This window comes from Toxorhynchites rutilus, chromosome 3 (genome assembly GCF_029784135.1).
Source record: "Toxorhynchites rutilus septentrionalis strain SRP chromosome 3, ASM2978413v1, whole genome shotgun sequence".
Lineage (NCBI taxonomy): Eukaryota > Metazoa > Arthropoda > Insecta > Diptera > Culicidae > Toxorhynchites > Toxorhynchites rutilus.
In genome coordinates, this window is record NC_073746.1 from 244,609,732 (window position 1) to 244,627,355 (window position 17,624).

At 37.9% G+C, this 17,624-nt stretch overlaps 1 protein-coding gene across 7 annotated transcripts in view; it reads right to left on the bottom strand.

The window, feature by feature from the left end:
* LOC129775886 (ensconsin) overlaps positions 1-17,231 on the bottom strand; it is a 335,888-nt gene extending 318,657 nt beyond the window's left edge. For 5 of the 7 annotated variants that reach the window (XM_055781094.1, XM_055781086.1, XM_055781097.1 and 2 more), the window contains exon 1: positions 16,426-17,231. In XM_055781094.1, coding sequence (XP_055637069.1) covers positions 16,426-16,480 — 55 coding nt within the window. In that variant the 5' untranslated portion in view covers positions 16,481-17,231. The remainder of the gene's footprint in view (positions 1-16,425) is intronic. The other 2 variants (XM_055781093.1, XM_055781091.1) reach the window with 1 other exon arrangement.
* Between the last annotated feature and the right edge of the window lie 393 nt (positions 17,232-17,624).

Sequence of the window (17,624 nt, forward strand, 5' to 3'; positions counted from 1 at the left end):
GTTTTCGTTGCACCGGATTGCTTTGTGTTTTGTCTCGATATTCCAAGTTGGTTTTTTAATGTTTAGTATCATTTCTCCGACGAACTGCTCTAGAAATACTTTTGTCTTACAGAAAGACGTAATAATTATGAGACTAAGGCGATTTATAAGTGTTCGAAGCCAATAGCGGTATGTGCATTTCCTCATTTTGTTAAAAAAGAAGTGGATTCCACAATAAACCATTGCAGGTGAATCTGATTTGGAAAATCATATCCAAACACCAAAAGATTGCAAGAATATTCAATTGGAATATACAGGTCGATTATTCGGAGTATTGATTTTTTCTCAAAATCTTTATTGTCAAATTAGTCAAATTAGTCAAATAATTTCATTTGATACCAATAATGAGGGGATTGCAAAAAAATACATAGTCGACCATTTTGTGGCGACGACCTTTACAAATTTATGTTGTTTATAATGTAGTGTATTCTCCAAGTCAAGCCAATCAGCCATTTTTTAGCGGCGGCCAAATGGAATTTTTCAAGATCATGGAATATACAGTTTTATAATGACAGTAGAATTAAAGGTGTCTTCCAAATTTCAGATCAATCAGTCAACAAGAACAGGTTCAATTTTCTATTAATGTGGGACAACCCTACAAACATTCAAACATACATACAAACAGGTCAAGCTGAATGAAACCATTCAAAAAGTAATTAGTTATTTGGGGGTGTTCAAGTAGTCAATCCCTTTCATTCCATATCCATATGGATGAGGTTGTGAAAAATAAATTTGGTGCCATCTTGTTTTTTCATAAATAACTGTGTTCTACTAGTCAATCCTTTTCATTTGATATCCATATTGATGGGGTTCTGAGAAAATATGCAATCCGCCATTTTGTTGTAGCCGCCATTTTGGATTTGCATTTTTCATAAATAACTATGTTCTAGTAGTAGCCCTTTCATTTGATACCCATATTGGCTATTCAATATGGAATTATTGTACTTCAAAATTTCCGACAATCAAAAATAAATACTCCGGATAATCGAGCCTAAAATTCCGGATAATAGAGTCCGACCTGTACTTCCAAATTCATGCTGGATTATGTGGTGTAAACATCACATCGCCTAGAAAACTTTGGCTGCAGAAGGAACTCTTACGTTTCATACATCATGCAAGCTTCAAATCCATGAATTGTCTCCGGCACCATTGCGCACAGTGTTTAATGACTCGGAAATCGTCCAAAAATCTCCTGTTCTCGTACAGAACCGGAGCCATCCCTTCCGGAGTATTTTCACCGTCCAAGAAATACGTTAAGTAAATAGATTTAAGTGTTTTGTTTTTTTTTTAATGTAAATAACATACAACGTGTATTTATTTATTTATATCTCAAAAGAATGATAACGGTTTGGTCTAAATCGTAACTGTGGCCGGTGTCCTGCTTTTCCACTCCGATCAGATGGTATCCCTAGATGTCGATCACTACAGCCATCTAACATCGACACACTGGGTGTTTTTTTTCGGAATACGAATCATAACCGATGGTTTAGGGTGCTAAATAAAATTGTAATTTCGATTTTTATACGGTACATCCTGCAAAATGTTGATTTGCACGGTAAAATATCCTATGCAAAATATTAGCTCAATCGGACTTCATTTATCGCCTAGTATCGCAGACGTCAAAATGTGAGTTTTTTGAAAACCGAAAAATCACATGGTACATGGAATCCGGGTTTTCGAGATAAAATTGTTGATACCAAATGTCTTAAAATTGCATGAAACGTCGAGATTGAAGGTTATCTCAGAAAGTCGTCAAAAATCGACTTTTCAGATAGAAAAACGACAGAGTGCCAAAAATCAATTCCCAGAGTATCGATTTGTGACAAAAAAAAAATTCCGAGATGACAGTAGAACTCGACGTTTCATGCAATTTGAAGACATTTGGCAAATGAATTTCAACAGTAGGGAATCGACTATTCGACCGTGTCCCAGTTGGTAAAATTGTTCAAGGAGACCCAGACGATCCAGCGGCGAGATGGCAGCGGAAGAAGAGCGAAGACGACCGACCCCATGAGGACATGGAAGGATTACTTCAAGCGCACTCCGAGCCTTTCGATTAGGACGTGACTGCTCAACGTAAACCCCTTATAGCGCCAAGTTCGTTTTTCTCGAAATCATAAAAATGTCACATGGTCCGTTCTGTCTTAACACCGACCAAATGTGTTGCTAAGCGCGAAACCCAAGGAAAGTATCGTCCGATTTGAACCTTTATTTTGTTGTGTTCGTCTCTGCCGTAGATTAACGCTTTGCGGTCGTATTAAATTTGGGAATGGGTGTCGTACTGGTCGGAATCATTTTTTCTTGAAAAAGCAGTGATACATGCAAGATTATGTAAATATAGTCAACTCTCCCTAACTCGATGGACTTCATGTCACCTTTGATTTATTTTACAAGCATTCTTCTCTCCATAACTCGATACCTCTCTAACTCGATGCTCCCTTGAAAAATCGAGTTAGGGAGAGTTGACTGTATAAATATTTTTTTATTTTTTTTCTGAACTATATATTAACAATAAATTAATTTAACAATGTATTTTGATGTGATGTCTTTATATAAAAATTATATTTCATAATTTGTCTTCATGTGAAATCTTTGGAAACAGTCTCCAAGAGTAAATCATATGAAGTAAAATCAGTACATAATTTTATTTTTATTATCCGTTGGATATGATACATTTTTGCCATCGATGCAATTAATTTGCAATTAATGCCAGCATTGTGTATCCGAAAAAAGATCAGCACTTTTCACTTTTAAAAAACAAAGACTTTTCAAAAGTGGCGTCTCGTAAGTAAATTGACTAGTTGTGCACCTACACGGTGAACCAGCGAAAACCATAATTTGATAAATTTTTCCTCAACATTGCAAAAGAACGGGCTAATTAGTGCTCGAATATTGTTTTTTTATTTGAGAATTTTAGTTGGATTGACTAAACTATCTCGTGTTTCCTCATATTTCAAACATTTCTGAGTCTAATTCTTATTTTGAGCCATAATCGTGCGTAGTAGATTGTATATAAATTCAATATTACATTGCATAGGTTTAGATGCGTAATGGAGTGTTTCTTAAACATAATGTTAGAGTCTTGTTTTCAGAGACCATTTTTTTTTTAAATTAAATTTCTTCTGGTGATACGGTAATGAAATTTAAATCGCAAAACAGTCGCAAAAAGGTTTTCCAATAAATTGCTCCTGATGTTGAAAAGCTCATCTCCCATCGTTGATTATAAGTAGGTTTTCAGTCTACGAGGAACTAAAAAAACTTTGTTTGACCGATGCTGTGGTTGGAGGAAGCGTTAGTATTAGCTTTGCGAATAAAACAATTTCCGGAAAAATATCGTCAAGATTTCTACCGATCAGTGTTTTTATAATCTCCAGCATTTTCTTCTCGGCAAATTCTAGCTTCGTATAGAACACTCGCAGTTCATTTCCTAATTTCACTTTGTCAAAATTAGAGTTCTCGTTGTTGTAGTGTATGGTACAGAATGTTGGTAAATGAGAAATTTGAAGCGATTGAAGAAAATTGTATCAAAATCCAGCATGTATCCTTGCAGCCCTGCTGCGAGTGATATCGTATCACCATCCCACTTTGTGTCACCTAGATACATCTCTTCAAGTAGAAATTTCTTTATTATATGTTTCAACTATGTTGATCATCCTAGAGCTGTAGGCCCACTTGACTCTGCACAAGTTCGGGATCTTCTGCTACATAAATTTCTTCAACTCGTAATCGCACTTTGGGCTTTGGATGAAGAATGGTGCCAACGAAGAGAGGGAAGAAAAACATTTCCTTGTTTTCGAATTATTCGTGCAAGAGTGCAGAAAAACAATATTGAGAGCATGCGTCTTACAATGAATATGATTAGCGTCTGGAAACGACTTCTTTGCGATCGCCTGGATTTCTCCTTCATCTCCTAACATCCCTCGAGCTCCATCATATGTTTGGCGCAACCAACTTAGCAGGTGATACGCATAATTGATGCAGTAAACTAAACTCATTCTGATGTTCCAGGAAATACTACCGTGGTATTTATGAAGACGGAAACCGACATATCTTTCGTAGCCAGAAAGTTACACATGTCCTTATAGTTTCCTCTATTTACAGACGTTATGCTTTCATCGTGACCTCGGAAGCTCAGCCCATGTGAACTGAGAAGACACACTAATTCAATGAGAATTTTCATGCCTTCTGTTTTTCGTCACAATTGAATTATGCTTGTTTCTTACGATTTCATTAGCATGATCTAACGCATCTTCAATGCAAGTTTTCTCAAACGTGCGGCATGTCATGATGTTGTTGGTGTGCTCTTTGGTAGCTGAATGAGTATTTATAGCGAAAGATGGATGATTCAAATCTGCATATCCTACTCTGTATAGTTCATTAAGTCTTATGTCAGATGAATGTATCTTTTAATAAAAATTAAAAAAAATAAAAGTATCTCTGCACTGTTTTTTCTGCTGGGCTCTATAACAAGCAAACAAGGCCAACAAAATAGCTTTACTCTTGTCCCTGAATCACAAAGCTACTTCGCGTTGTGAGCAGTAGCATCAAAGTTCCGTGTAACTATTTTACCTTTTCTAGCACAAGTCGTTTTTAACATGTTCAGTTTTGGCCGCGAAAAATCCATTTTCGCAAAAGTTATTTCTCTTCCGCAGTTCTTTTCGCAAAAGGCCTTTTCAAAAACCCATCGACAATATACTGCCCAACAGTGTGATTTATGATGATTTATCGCGAATCTCAAATGGCACATTGAAAAAAAACTGGATGAAATTTTGTCATCCGGAGTACGCCAATCCGACTGCGAATCTAAAGCGTGGATCCCCTCACGTGCAAAGCAAAATATGCACGATACATACGCTAATACATTGGCAATTTACTAGAGCGTGTGAGCGCCGCTCTATCTGTTCACCGAAAAAGTGCACAGAGACTGATGTCAATGACGTAATAAATCATCTGCGTCAAGCAAGCTTTCAGAGAGCCGCTATATAAAAGCATCTTACGCAAAGCGCGCCGACTGTGAATCTGGATCTGGTTGTCTCGGGTTGTGAGAGAATCGAGAGAGACTATCGATGAGGAGATCTGAATCAACCCACCACCATACCACGAAATCGTTGCCAGCACATTGGCAGTTTAGTTACCCTAAGCTTCAACACAATCAGTGTGTAGATATACGTAATTTTTGTGCACTAATCGATGTGCACTTACTGGGGAGAGCATAGAATGAATGGTACAAAATAGAAACCAATATACGTAATTCTGCACAGTGCGTGGACTGGGAAAGCCGTTTGTTTTTCATACTTTCCAGACGTTTCGTTTTTGAGCTCTAGTCTGTGCATAGCTGAGTAGGAGCGTTTCATATTTTTTTGCTTTTTAGATATTAGGTTGTGCAGTGCACGAGGTGCACATACGGACGAGACGCCACTGCTTTTCAACTTGAAACAACTTGAAAAAACCATTATTCTGCTCATAAAGTCAACTTCAACATAATTTGAACCAATTACTCAAATAATTATTTCTACGTATCCGAAATGATCAGTACTTCTCACTTTAAATGAACAAAAATGTTGTCGCTTGAGGCACTTATGCGATTATTCAAACAACATGAGACATTTATGCAAACAGCATTTCTGATACTTATGAACAATCTTTCCCATCACACCAAATTGTTACAATGACTGAATTCTGCTGTTATGATTTTTGTCCCACATTCCTATGCATTCAACGCACTGTGCGTTGTCTTGTGTGGGTATTCTTTGTTTGATATTGAGTACCGTTTTCTATTACTCATAGGAGCACCGTATTGATTCGTGAACAGGTTCACTAGACATCAAGCATAAACTGATACTAGTTTGAGTAAAATATAACATTAGCATAGTTTCTTGCTGTGGTAGCTGAGAGCAGACAAACGACCCCAAAGAGTTAATGTTATGGTGGGAAAGAATTTTGAATTTTTCAAAAAACTTTGAGAGAAAGTTCAAAAAATAAAACTGATATGTTCTACAATGACATCGTTGCTAGTCCAATTAGATTTCGCGTTTGCCGAGGTAAGCTTCGTGTTCTGTTAGAGTGGAACTAAAATGGCAAAAGATTCGCAGGTGGAATAACGCTCATAAAAAATAAAACTAATGAATGAAAATTTTCTTTTCTCTATCAAACATGTATTCCATGTAACTGAAAAACATGTTATTTGCAAGTGAATCATTAATTTTGAACGAAAATTGTATCTGAAACTAAATTCATATTATAATGATGAGTTTTGGTAGAAGTACTAGGAAATTTATAGTAAAAGAAAACTGTAAAGGGCCAATGCAATGAGCATTCAATGGAGAGTTCTGCAATTGAATTAACGAACTTCGCTTAGTGAGAAATCGTGAATGTTCGGAAACAGAGATGCCAACCTTCCTGATTTTTCAGGATTTTCCAGACTTTTTGGCTCGTATCCTGACATCTCGACAAACACTCGATTTTACCTGATTTTTTTGTTTTATTTTATTTCATCATAATAAAAAGATTCGTATTATGTATACCGGGATTCCTGTCAAAGTTTTACTGGTTGGAAATGAGAACTATCAAAATAGCCTACATAAAAAGCTCTCCGGTTCTCCCTTGTATAGTGATTGCTCTTTCTTTCGTTTATTATTTATTATTACGTATTAATATTTATTTGAATATTTAAAACACGTAATGCGTTTATTCCATCTGAAAATCCATTATGTTTCTCGTTTCACAATGACAGAAAATGAAAGCGTCAACGCCAATTGAATGAATGAACATAGAGGATACTTTTGCCAATTTTTTTTTTATCTCCCTCCCTCTCTCTCTCTCTCTCTCTCTCTCTCTCTCTCTTTCTCTCTCTCTCTCTCTCTCCTGAATCTTATCTTGAGAATTACAGAGTTATAGATATTTAGTAGATTTTCTTTGTAATGTATAAATGTAATTATGAATTATTCGAAAACCGTAAAAAAAGTATGACATTTATTGTTGTAGGCATAGTATCACGAACTACAATACTAATAATGCATAGTTGTGCTTAAAAAAGAACGAGTGGAAGTATAAAACAAAGCAATAAAAGTAATATAACATGGATTATTAATAGATTGGGTACGGAAATAATGGTAAGAATCTTAGCCACTGAGAATTATGTAGAACTAACAAAAAGACAAAGGTTTCCTTATATTTTTTCAGTAAATAACAACTAAATACAACAAATCGACGTATGAAAAGTAAGAGAAGTAAGAAAATGTAAGCATTTTTAAACATAAAATGTATTTGTCATTAATCATTGTTTTATTTATTGAAGAAAATATTTTAAATTGTTCGGAAAGTTAGTGTCGCCATTGATGATGAATAAATCGTTAAACAAGAATAGTCCTCAGTATACGACAAATGAATCAGCAAAATCAATACAGATATCTGAATCCACCGTTGATGAGCATCTGCTGAAGCTTGGTTACGTATATCGAGACGATATGTGGGTTCCACACAATTTGAATGAAATGCCTTCACTGGATTGTATTTCAATTTGCGGCTCGTTTTATAAATGTAACGAAAATGCCGTTTTGAAGCAAATCTTCTACGTGATTGACGTTGCCTTTCCATAAGGCCAACGTCAAAGTGCATGTCTCGATAAGTTACACAATAATTTTTTTTGGAGTCATGGTAGGAGATCATATATCACCAGTTCTCAAACTATCCGATTATTATTCAGATTATCACAGGTTCAGGTCTCTACAAAATTAATTCAAGGCCAAGAACTTCGATTCTATGGACAGCATAAAAAATACCTTGAACAGTTTTCGATAAGAAAGCAAACATGATCTGGTACGATAGAATTTTAAAGCTGCATGAAACATGGTGAAAGATTGTGGAACAAAACTGTGCATATAAAATTGAATAAATGTATGTCTGACTATAAAAATGATGTCTTTGTTCTCCTAAAAATCGGCACGAAATTTCCGGACATCCCAAAATGAGCTATCCTGATTTATCCTTATTTTTATTTTCAGTTTCCCTGATTTTTGAAAATTTAAGTTGGCAAACCCTGTTCGGAAGGATTCATTCCAGAAAACCATTTTTGGGTGGGACGAAGTTCGCCGGGTCAGTTAGTATCATAATGAAATTGCCATTTGAAAACAAAAAGGGTCTTTTTTTATCTATGCTGGTCACTTTACTATAACGTTAGGATTCTAGCTCTCTACTTTTCAATGATTATGAGATATTTTCATGTGAATTCATGACCTTATCATGACCAATATTTTGCGATGCAGAGCTTGTCAATATCGCAATTCTACTCAAAGTTATTGATGCTTTTTCACCCAAAAATTCTTGATATCAATTTTAGTTTACTTAAATACAAAAAATAACATAGTTTTGGAAATCTCACATTATGTAGAGTCAAGTATGGTCTTTCAAATGCCGTCAACGAGCATTTTTTATGTGTGCCCCAAAATGAATGACAAGCGAATGAAGAGAGCGTATTCTTTGAGAAGAATTATCAATAACTTTGAGTAGAATTGCGATATTGACAAGTTCTGCATCGCAAAATGTTTGTCTTAGTAAACTCTAAAAGTCTTCTGAATACAGTTTGCATGTAAAATTTGTAATACAAAAGATAGAGCATAAAAACCTTTTTTTATGGTGACCCTAACGCAACATAAAAAAAGCGCTATATCGGTTATTTCAAGAGATAAAAAAAATTGTTCTAAAAAGTTGTTACTGGGGCTATAACATTGTAGAACTATGTTTACCTGTAAAAAGTTTAATTTTTTGTTTCATCGTAAATGTTCGTCACCCTATTTTTGACAACATACAAATAAGCGCTCTATCATACGCAACAACTTTGTCCAAGCCAGTTTTTGTCTAGAGAATAACTGTGGAGCTCTAGATGCTAATTTCCACTTAAATGCACCTCCTGGACCATTGTGCATTGTCATGGGCGTAAATATTTCCAGTTCAACGGTTTAGGCTTAATAACCATAAATATTACCACTCCCAACTGATTTTTTCCATAAAAATAATAGTTCTTTTCTAGAATCTTATCAACGCATTGTTGAAGTCGAACTAGCGCTCGAGAATGTTTGCTTACTCTCATCGGCACTCGAACCATATCTAGAAAATAACACTTCTTCAAAACATAGAGCAAAGATTAGCACCTGCGTGGGGTGATGATGGTATTTATTTTTCGCCACATTAGCACTTATTAACACCTTATCGATACCGGTTTATTGCTATGCCCGTGATCATGACAGTGTACGCCAGAGAACGCTTTGAGCACAGAATCTCACAACATCATCACATAAGGAATAACACGCTAGAGTCCAAATGTGGAGCTGTATGTTCGCTGCTCACCGCAACTTCCCGTCTATTTCCTGACTATGAAAAAGAGCGATGTATGCTCACAATCGACATTTGCACTGATCTTATTCAAGCACAGCTGATTTCCTGATTAATGAACATTACATTATTGCTCTTGTTGTTGTTGTTGCTGTTTCTACTCCCCCTTGTTATTTCGTGTGCATTATTTTCTACACCTACAGCAATCAGTCTTCGCACCTGCCTGCGCTCATGGCACACAGCACCTTCTCTGGCATTTTTGTTCAGGCTCCCCTGATTCGTTCGCACACAATCTCAGTATCACACAAACAGCATTACAGCGTTCATTGTGTGTGCTCAAGTCGACTGAACACTTGAACTTCGCCGGGATTTGAACAAATAGCGAACACCGTTCGCCTCCACTTCACTCAATAATTGTAGGGTACTTACTATTCAACAGTGCCTAGCTAGTTGATTCCAGATGTCGTAAGCACGACGCACATTCTAGGTTAAGTATGATTGCAGATATTTTCAGGGGTTCAAGGTTTCAAGGTCAACCAATAAATGAAATGCATCGAATAGACGAAATCTCTACACTTTTCGATGGTGAATTGTGGTAAACCTAACTTGAGAACAACATGCTTATCAAGGTTCATCGTTTAGGTTTAGCGAGAGCTGATACTGCTTAATCCAGATACATTGATAAAGCGAACTGTACTCCAAACTCAAAGTTCGTCGCACAGGCCATTTTTGCTGCTTCTTGCTGCGTGTTGCACCACTGCAACTGCAAACACAATAGCGCCGGTTTGCGTTTGCTAAAAATTAAACTCGACACCCACAGCAAGAGCGCAGCACAATTCGATCTAATGAATAATGCAGTTTTAAATTAAGGTGAAAGTCTGCGCTATGGCCGCGGCAGCGTTGCGATTTCGAATTCGCCGAAAGATGACAAGTGCTGACGGCAGCGGTACTTTGTACCGTTTTTGGGTAGCTGTCGAGGAGGAAGCAGCAGCAGCCAAACAAAAATAACAATAAAATTGAGTGGTTCTATAGTAATATAACGTAATGTATTACGTTGAGAAGACGAATAGTTTTTCTTCGTAGTACCATCTGAGTTTTGCTTCAAAGTTTTTCAATGAAATTCCTGTACTATACTTTTTGTGAATAAATTCCGGTTATTAACATCTTAGCAAAACGGAATCACACTCTCTCAAATGTTTCCGATAATTTGGACAATGATTCTATTAAAGTACACCCAGGTTTTTAATATGCTACGAAGCATTCTTGTGGTATCAATCCCAATATGCTGTATTCAATGACCTTTAACGAACTATTTCTGCGTGATTTTACTTCAGACATAATCCAATTTACACTGCTGTATGAGAATGATGCCAACACCGTGCAATAACAAAAACCAAAATAAGTAAATCCACGGGCAACGTCATCACAACACACCCTACCCTTCCAAGGATTCACACATCGCCGAAGCATAGCATAATAAAATCTCGTGGGTCACCGTGCTTGTCCGCAAACCGGCCGCCTTCTACGGGAAAAACTGTAATGTGAACTACGGTAGCAACCAAACAGTGGTCAATGTGACGCAGTGGTCAGGATATATATCGGTGTCTCGTTGGTTTCTACGCGAACACAGGCCACATACATTGAGACGCGTGAGCAAAAATTCGCTGGTTCGAATCACTCGGATATGTAATGAGTCATATAATCTGCGTTCAATGTGAATCGTGTCACGTGCCGTCCTCGATTTGTATTGGGTTGGAAATAATTCTGATTCCTACGGGTTTTATCACAGCTGACCTAGCTGAACTAGCTGACCTGGCAAACTTCGTCCCGCCCAAAATTTATTTTTCGTTATCACATCCACGTTTTCTTACTAAGCACTGTTCATGGGTCCAATCGCAGAATTGTTCATTGATTAATCTTCTAATCTACCCTATAGTTAGAGATGAACCAGCCTTTGGCTGAAATTCTCTTTACTAAAAAAAATTACCCCTTAAAAATATCCTTTACTATAAAATTCCTAGTATTTCTACCAAAATTCGACACTATAATATCAGATTATTTTCAGACACAATTCTCGTTCGAGATTTTTCAACAACTTGCAAATAACATGTTTCTCCGTTTCACGGAATAAATGTTTGATACAGAAAATATGACAGAATAAAGCTTGATTGTGCTCTTGAGTTATCCAGAAATTTGTGTTTCATTTGTATGGCAGCCCCCCACTTAGAGAGGAGGAGGAGTGACTAACCACCATAGAAACATTCATTGCATCCTAAGATCTCCACATGCCAAATTTGGTATCGTTTGCTTGGTTAATTCTCGTTTGCTTGGTTAATGCTAAATTTGGCTCTATTTGCTTGATTAGTTCTTGAGTTATGCAGAAATTTATGCTTCATTTGTATGGCAGCCCCCCTTAGAGAGGGGGAGGAGTGTCTAACCACCATAGAAACATTTTGTGCCTCCTTCGTTCGCTTGATTTATTCTCGAGTAATACAGAAATTTGTGTTTCATTTGTATGGTAGCCCCCCCTTAGAGAGGGGAGAGGTGTTTCTAACTACCATAGAAACATTTATAGCATGCTAAAACCTCCACATACCACATTTGGTTTCGTTTGCTTGATTAATTCTCGAGTAATGCAGAAATTTGTGTTTCATTTGTATGGCAGCCCCCGTTAGAGAGGTGGGATGGGTCTCGACCTATCATAAAAACCTTCCCCGACCCCAGAAACCCCTACATATCAATTTTCATGTCGATTGGTTCAGTAGTTTCCGAGTCCATAAGGATTAGACAGACAGACAGACAGAAATCCATTTTTATAGATATAGATTTATCAACATAGCGTAAATCCAAGTTCATATTATGAAACTTCTTGAAATAAAATTATATTGTTTTCTTCTTTTTTTCTTTTTAAATGGCACTAAGGTTCATAGGGGAACTTCGCCATCTCAATGTAGTACAATCTAGTACTCAGTTCGGATTTCTATGCCAAATAGCACACCTTGAATGTATACTGAGTGGCAAGCTTTAGAATTCACATAACCACAGCGCAAGTCGGAGAAACTTTCTTTGACCAAAACTTCTCTGGCCAGAACGGAAATCGAACCCGAACTCCCGGCATGATAATCACTTGACCGCGGAATCACGGAGGTATATTGTTTTCATAATTATAAATATCTCAAAGAAACTCATATGAATTATATTCAACATCGATCGTAAATCATCGTAACGTGACGCAGATCCTCTTCGAGCATTGTCCACGTTTCGTGCCCGTAGCGAACAATCGGTCTTATAAGCGTTTTGTACAGGGAACATTTCGCACGATTGCTAAATCTGTTTGACCTTCAGCGTTTGTGGAAACCATAGTAAGTACGACTCCCATTGATAATGCGTCTCCGGATCTCGTAACTGATATCATTATCAGACGTTACCATTGAGCCAAGGTAGACCAATTGGTCCATTACCTCGAACTTATCGCCGTCGATCACTATACTACTACCTAGTCGGGTCCTGTCGTGCTCGGATACGGAAGTCTGCATGTGTTTGGTTTTAGACGCATTGATTCTCAGTCCAACTCTCTCTCTCTGCTTCGTACTTAAGTCTGGTGTAATGTTCAGTTACCGTCTCCAAAGTTCTGCCGACAATGTCTACGTCATCAGCGAAGCAAATGAATGCAAATGAACTGGATCTATTGAAGATCGCATCACGCAAGTTAAACGCCGCTCGTCTCATAACAACCTCAAGCGCAATGTTGAACAGCAGGCAGAAAAACTACCTTGTCTAAGCCTCCGGCGGGACTCGAATGATTCAGATAATCCACCCGATATTCCCACACAGCACTGTATTCTATCCATCGTAGCCTTAATTAGCCTTGTCAGCTTCCCGGGGAAGCCGTTTTCGTCACGATTCTCCATAGCTTTTTTCGTGTTATTGAATCATATGCGGCTTTGAAGTCGACGAATAGATGGTGCGTTGGGACTCTGTACTCACGGCATTTCTGGAGGATCTGCCGTAAGGTGAGGATCTGGTCAGTAGTAGACCGACCTTCGATGAAGCCGGCATGACAACCTCCCACGAATCTGTTTGTAAGTGGCGATAAACGACGGAATATGATTTGGGAAAGCACTTTGTAAGAGGCATTCAGGACGGTGATTGCACGAAAGTTTTCACAGTCTAGTTTGTCGCCTTTCTTGAAGACAAGATAATTCCATCTTTGCACTTCTCTGTTGTTCTAGTGTTCTGTTTCGAAAAATCGGACAATCAGTCGATGCAGACAATAAACCGGGGAAACTGTCTAGGGCAGGGGTGGCCAAACTTTTGGACATTACGGGCGACCAATTGTTCAAATGTTAGCCTGAGGTCTACCAACGTTGACTGTATCCAAAAGTCATTAGGAATGAATGTAGTACTAGACAATAAAACTAAGTTTTATCCCTCCTGTACTCGCGCGCAAAATCATAACTCGTATACTCGTGCACTCTGTCACAGACTGTACGTGTAACTATAATTTTGCTATTATGTATTTTCAGGCGTTATTTGAATTGATTTAGATACAGTGATTAGCGTCTAATTGGACATCTAGTTAATTGGACATACCTGTAATGCGACACGAATGATTGGACATTTGTCTTCATGATATATTTTAGTGTGTTTTAGACCTTTTTCCAAGCATTTTACCAGATTATGTCTTTTGCACACTTTTCTAAGTTTTTTTACTTGTTAGATTTTCAATAATTTTCTTGTTTTAACTAGTTTCTCACATTGTGTTGTGTTTGTTCATATGTCCAATTATAGGTCACTAAATAAATTATCGGTTACTAAATAAATGATAAGTAATACATTATTTTATGTGAAGTTTCATCAACAATATAGTTGATTTAAAAAAATGCCATTTATGAACATACAAAGCATTTATATTCCATAAAAATACATCCAAGATGATTATTATATTCCTCAATTACCTGGAGGTATAAAAACTATCTATCGGAAATATTGGCCCCTATTATGTAAATTGATCCGAACGGTCGACTCGATCCCTATAACTATCACACTGAGCGAATTTTCGTATTTTGTAAACAAATTGAACACAAATTTCTACATTACTCGGGAATTAATCACGCAAATGAACCGAAATTTGGCATATTGAGGTTTTAGGGAGCAATAAATGTTTCTATGGTGGTTAGACTCTCCACCCCCCTCTCTAAGGGGGAGCTGCCATACAGATTAAATACATATTTCTGCATTACTCGAGAATTAACCAAGCAAATGAAACCAAATTTGGCATATTGAGGTTTTAGGGAGCAATAAATGTTTTCATGGTGGTTAGACTCTCCACCCACTTCTCAAAGGGGGGGGCTGCCATACAAATTAAATACGAATTTATGCAATACCCGAGAATTGATCAGAAATTGATCAAGATCTGAGAATTAATCAAGCAAATGATACCAAATTAGGCATAATGAGGTTTTAGGATGCAATAAATGTTTCTATGAGAAACATTTTTATGGTGATTCTACACACCCCTCCTAAAGAGGGGGGGGGGGCTGCCATACAAATGAAACACAAATTTCTGCATAACTCGAGAACTAATCAAGCAAATGGAACCAAATTTTGCATGTGGAGGTTTTATGGTGCAATAAATGTTTTTATGGTGGTTTGACACCAGTAGTGAGGAATTAGGGATATTCCCGCCGTGGAGCACGTGACCGACTGTTGCTTATCGGTCTTCCCCCAATAGCAGGTGGGTGTGGACACGATTCGGCCGACAGTGGTCTGGCTGACACAATGTAGTTATGAAGAAATCAAATTACCTAAAATCTGTCAGTGTCCATGTGCTATATGAAACGTCCCGTACCAGAAAAACAAAAAGAAGAAAAAGCGAAGCAGTGGACCAAAATAGAAGGAATAAATATGAAAAAACATTTAGTTCAACGAATATGCTTAAAGTGCAGGAGAAGATAATGAAAAATATCTATCAGTGTGTTAAAAAAACATGGCAATTGAAAATTTTCGGAAAACTCTGAAGTATATATATAAGTATTTTGTATGAATAAGATAAATTTTTTATAGAAGTTTCGCTTCGGTATCACTTCATTGTGGAAAAGGTGTCTTTTGTCCAAAATAGTTAGAGAGTCCCAGATGTACAAGAACGCCGATTGATAATAACTGCAAAGAAACTACGAATGTAAACAAGTGATGTGTGCACAACAGATGCTCTGCAATCAAGAGCCCTAAATCTTTAACATTATTGAATTTTTGAAGTATTTCGGGAGACAGATTTTCGAAAAAAAAAACCTAGAGAACGACTACTTTAATTAATGCGAAGTCATAAAAAATCTGTCCTTCAGTTCCGAAAGCACGTTTAAGGAATTCATTTTCTCTTCACTGGAAACGTGTGAATAACAATGCTAAGAAACCCCGAATCAGAAGAGGATATTGAACCTCCTCCTCTTCAGTGCAATCGCCTGCATCTATCACCAACCTAGTTTTAATTTTTCCACAATGCCAATAAAACAGTAACAACAACTATTATTCAATAGCGTAGGCATTCAAACGCGAAAAAAAAATCCGTGGTGCCGTATTCCAAAATGACCGTTCTCGTTCATTCGGAACCACGAGAAAGTCTCTCAATTTCTCTTTGTATCGGGCGGTTTACGCACAACTCTCTCACACACGCACACAATTGCACCTGTCACGACGAAGTGTGCATGATTTCTCTCACTCGCTCACCGCTATGTATACAGAGCCAATTTTAGACCAATTGGATTCGATGGTTTGATTTGACATTTTGTGCCTCTCGTCGAACGAATTCCAACCAACCATCCCATCATCTGTCAAGGTTGTGTCGGCGGCGAATTGCATTCAATCGATACTCTGTTGTTTGTGTTTGAAACCAAACGTCAAAATTATTGTGCAATTACTTCATCCAATGGGAAACACGTTTCCGATAACCTTGGAAGCCGCTGACCGTTTTCTCTTCAATTGCCGAGTACCGAATATTGTCTTGTGGGCGGAAAGGGGGGCGCTAGGTGATGAACATATGCGTGCATGCTACAATACCTGGAAGATTCTTGCTGAGGTGTTGCGACTGTAGATCCTCGCCGGATTCCGCCATATTTCTGCCCTCGATGTTGTCCGGACTTTGGGTGACTTCACAAAAATACTATTATTCGCTCTCCGCTCGCGCACGTTTAGCAGTAGTTGGCAGGCTGCGATGATTGTGTTGGGGCTTTGAGAGAATCGTTTTTCTTTTAGTACACTTTACTTTTTTTTTTGCAGAGTTGAGAAAATCCCGATTGATGAGAGCCGACGAGGTTTTTTCACCTTTTTCTTTACTACTTATGTGATTCTTTTCCTTACGATTTTTTTTCACTCTCCACCAATGCACCAAGATACGCTGCAAATGGGGGATATTCCGAACAGATTTGAAACTTGCACAAATTTACACCTCGAGATAGCACTAAGGTTATCCAGCTGCTTCCTCCAACAATGCGCGAGCACAAGAACCGATATTGAAACTCACACCCGGGGGTTGCACACGCGATTTTTCACGCAAACGAATTATTCTACCACACGACGAAAAAACAGATTCCGAGTAGCCTTTCACGCGATACAACTTTTTTTTTCTCTCAATCTCAACAATCCGTCCGCAATGACGATGACAACGGAAAATTTCGATCGAAACACAGCGGATGACACGAAGAATTCTACAAACACGGACGGGGCGGCCTTCAGAGTAGTTACCAGAACAAATGGTTTTATTTTTGCTGCCTTTTCGTTCTGTGAAGTGATATGCCTATCGGGCGATGCGATGATCTACTCACAACTGCGGGCTTTGATCGGTGCTATTAGACCAAGAAGTTCCACTTGCCGATGTATGTGCAGTGTTGGTCTTCTACTAAAAAGAACGAAACACGGTACGAAGCAGACTGTCACGTTGAAAAAGAGAATTTGAAAGAGAATTTCGTTCACGGGGACAACCGTAGCGCTGGGTGATATCTGACGTTTCAATGTAGTTGATGCCGGTGTATGGCACGATTATCGCTATCTCACTCTACCTACCGTCATCGCATATCTCACTATCCTTCTGATGTAAAAGTTTATAATCGACATCACCACGGCTTACAGAGACAAGGCTAGTTCTTTAGCGAGTAAACATTTTTTTATGACGTCATCCGAATCGTCAGTGTAAACAGTCGCCAGTTGTATTTTGCTAAGATAAGATCAGACAATAGGGGGTCTTTTACGGACCAAATTTC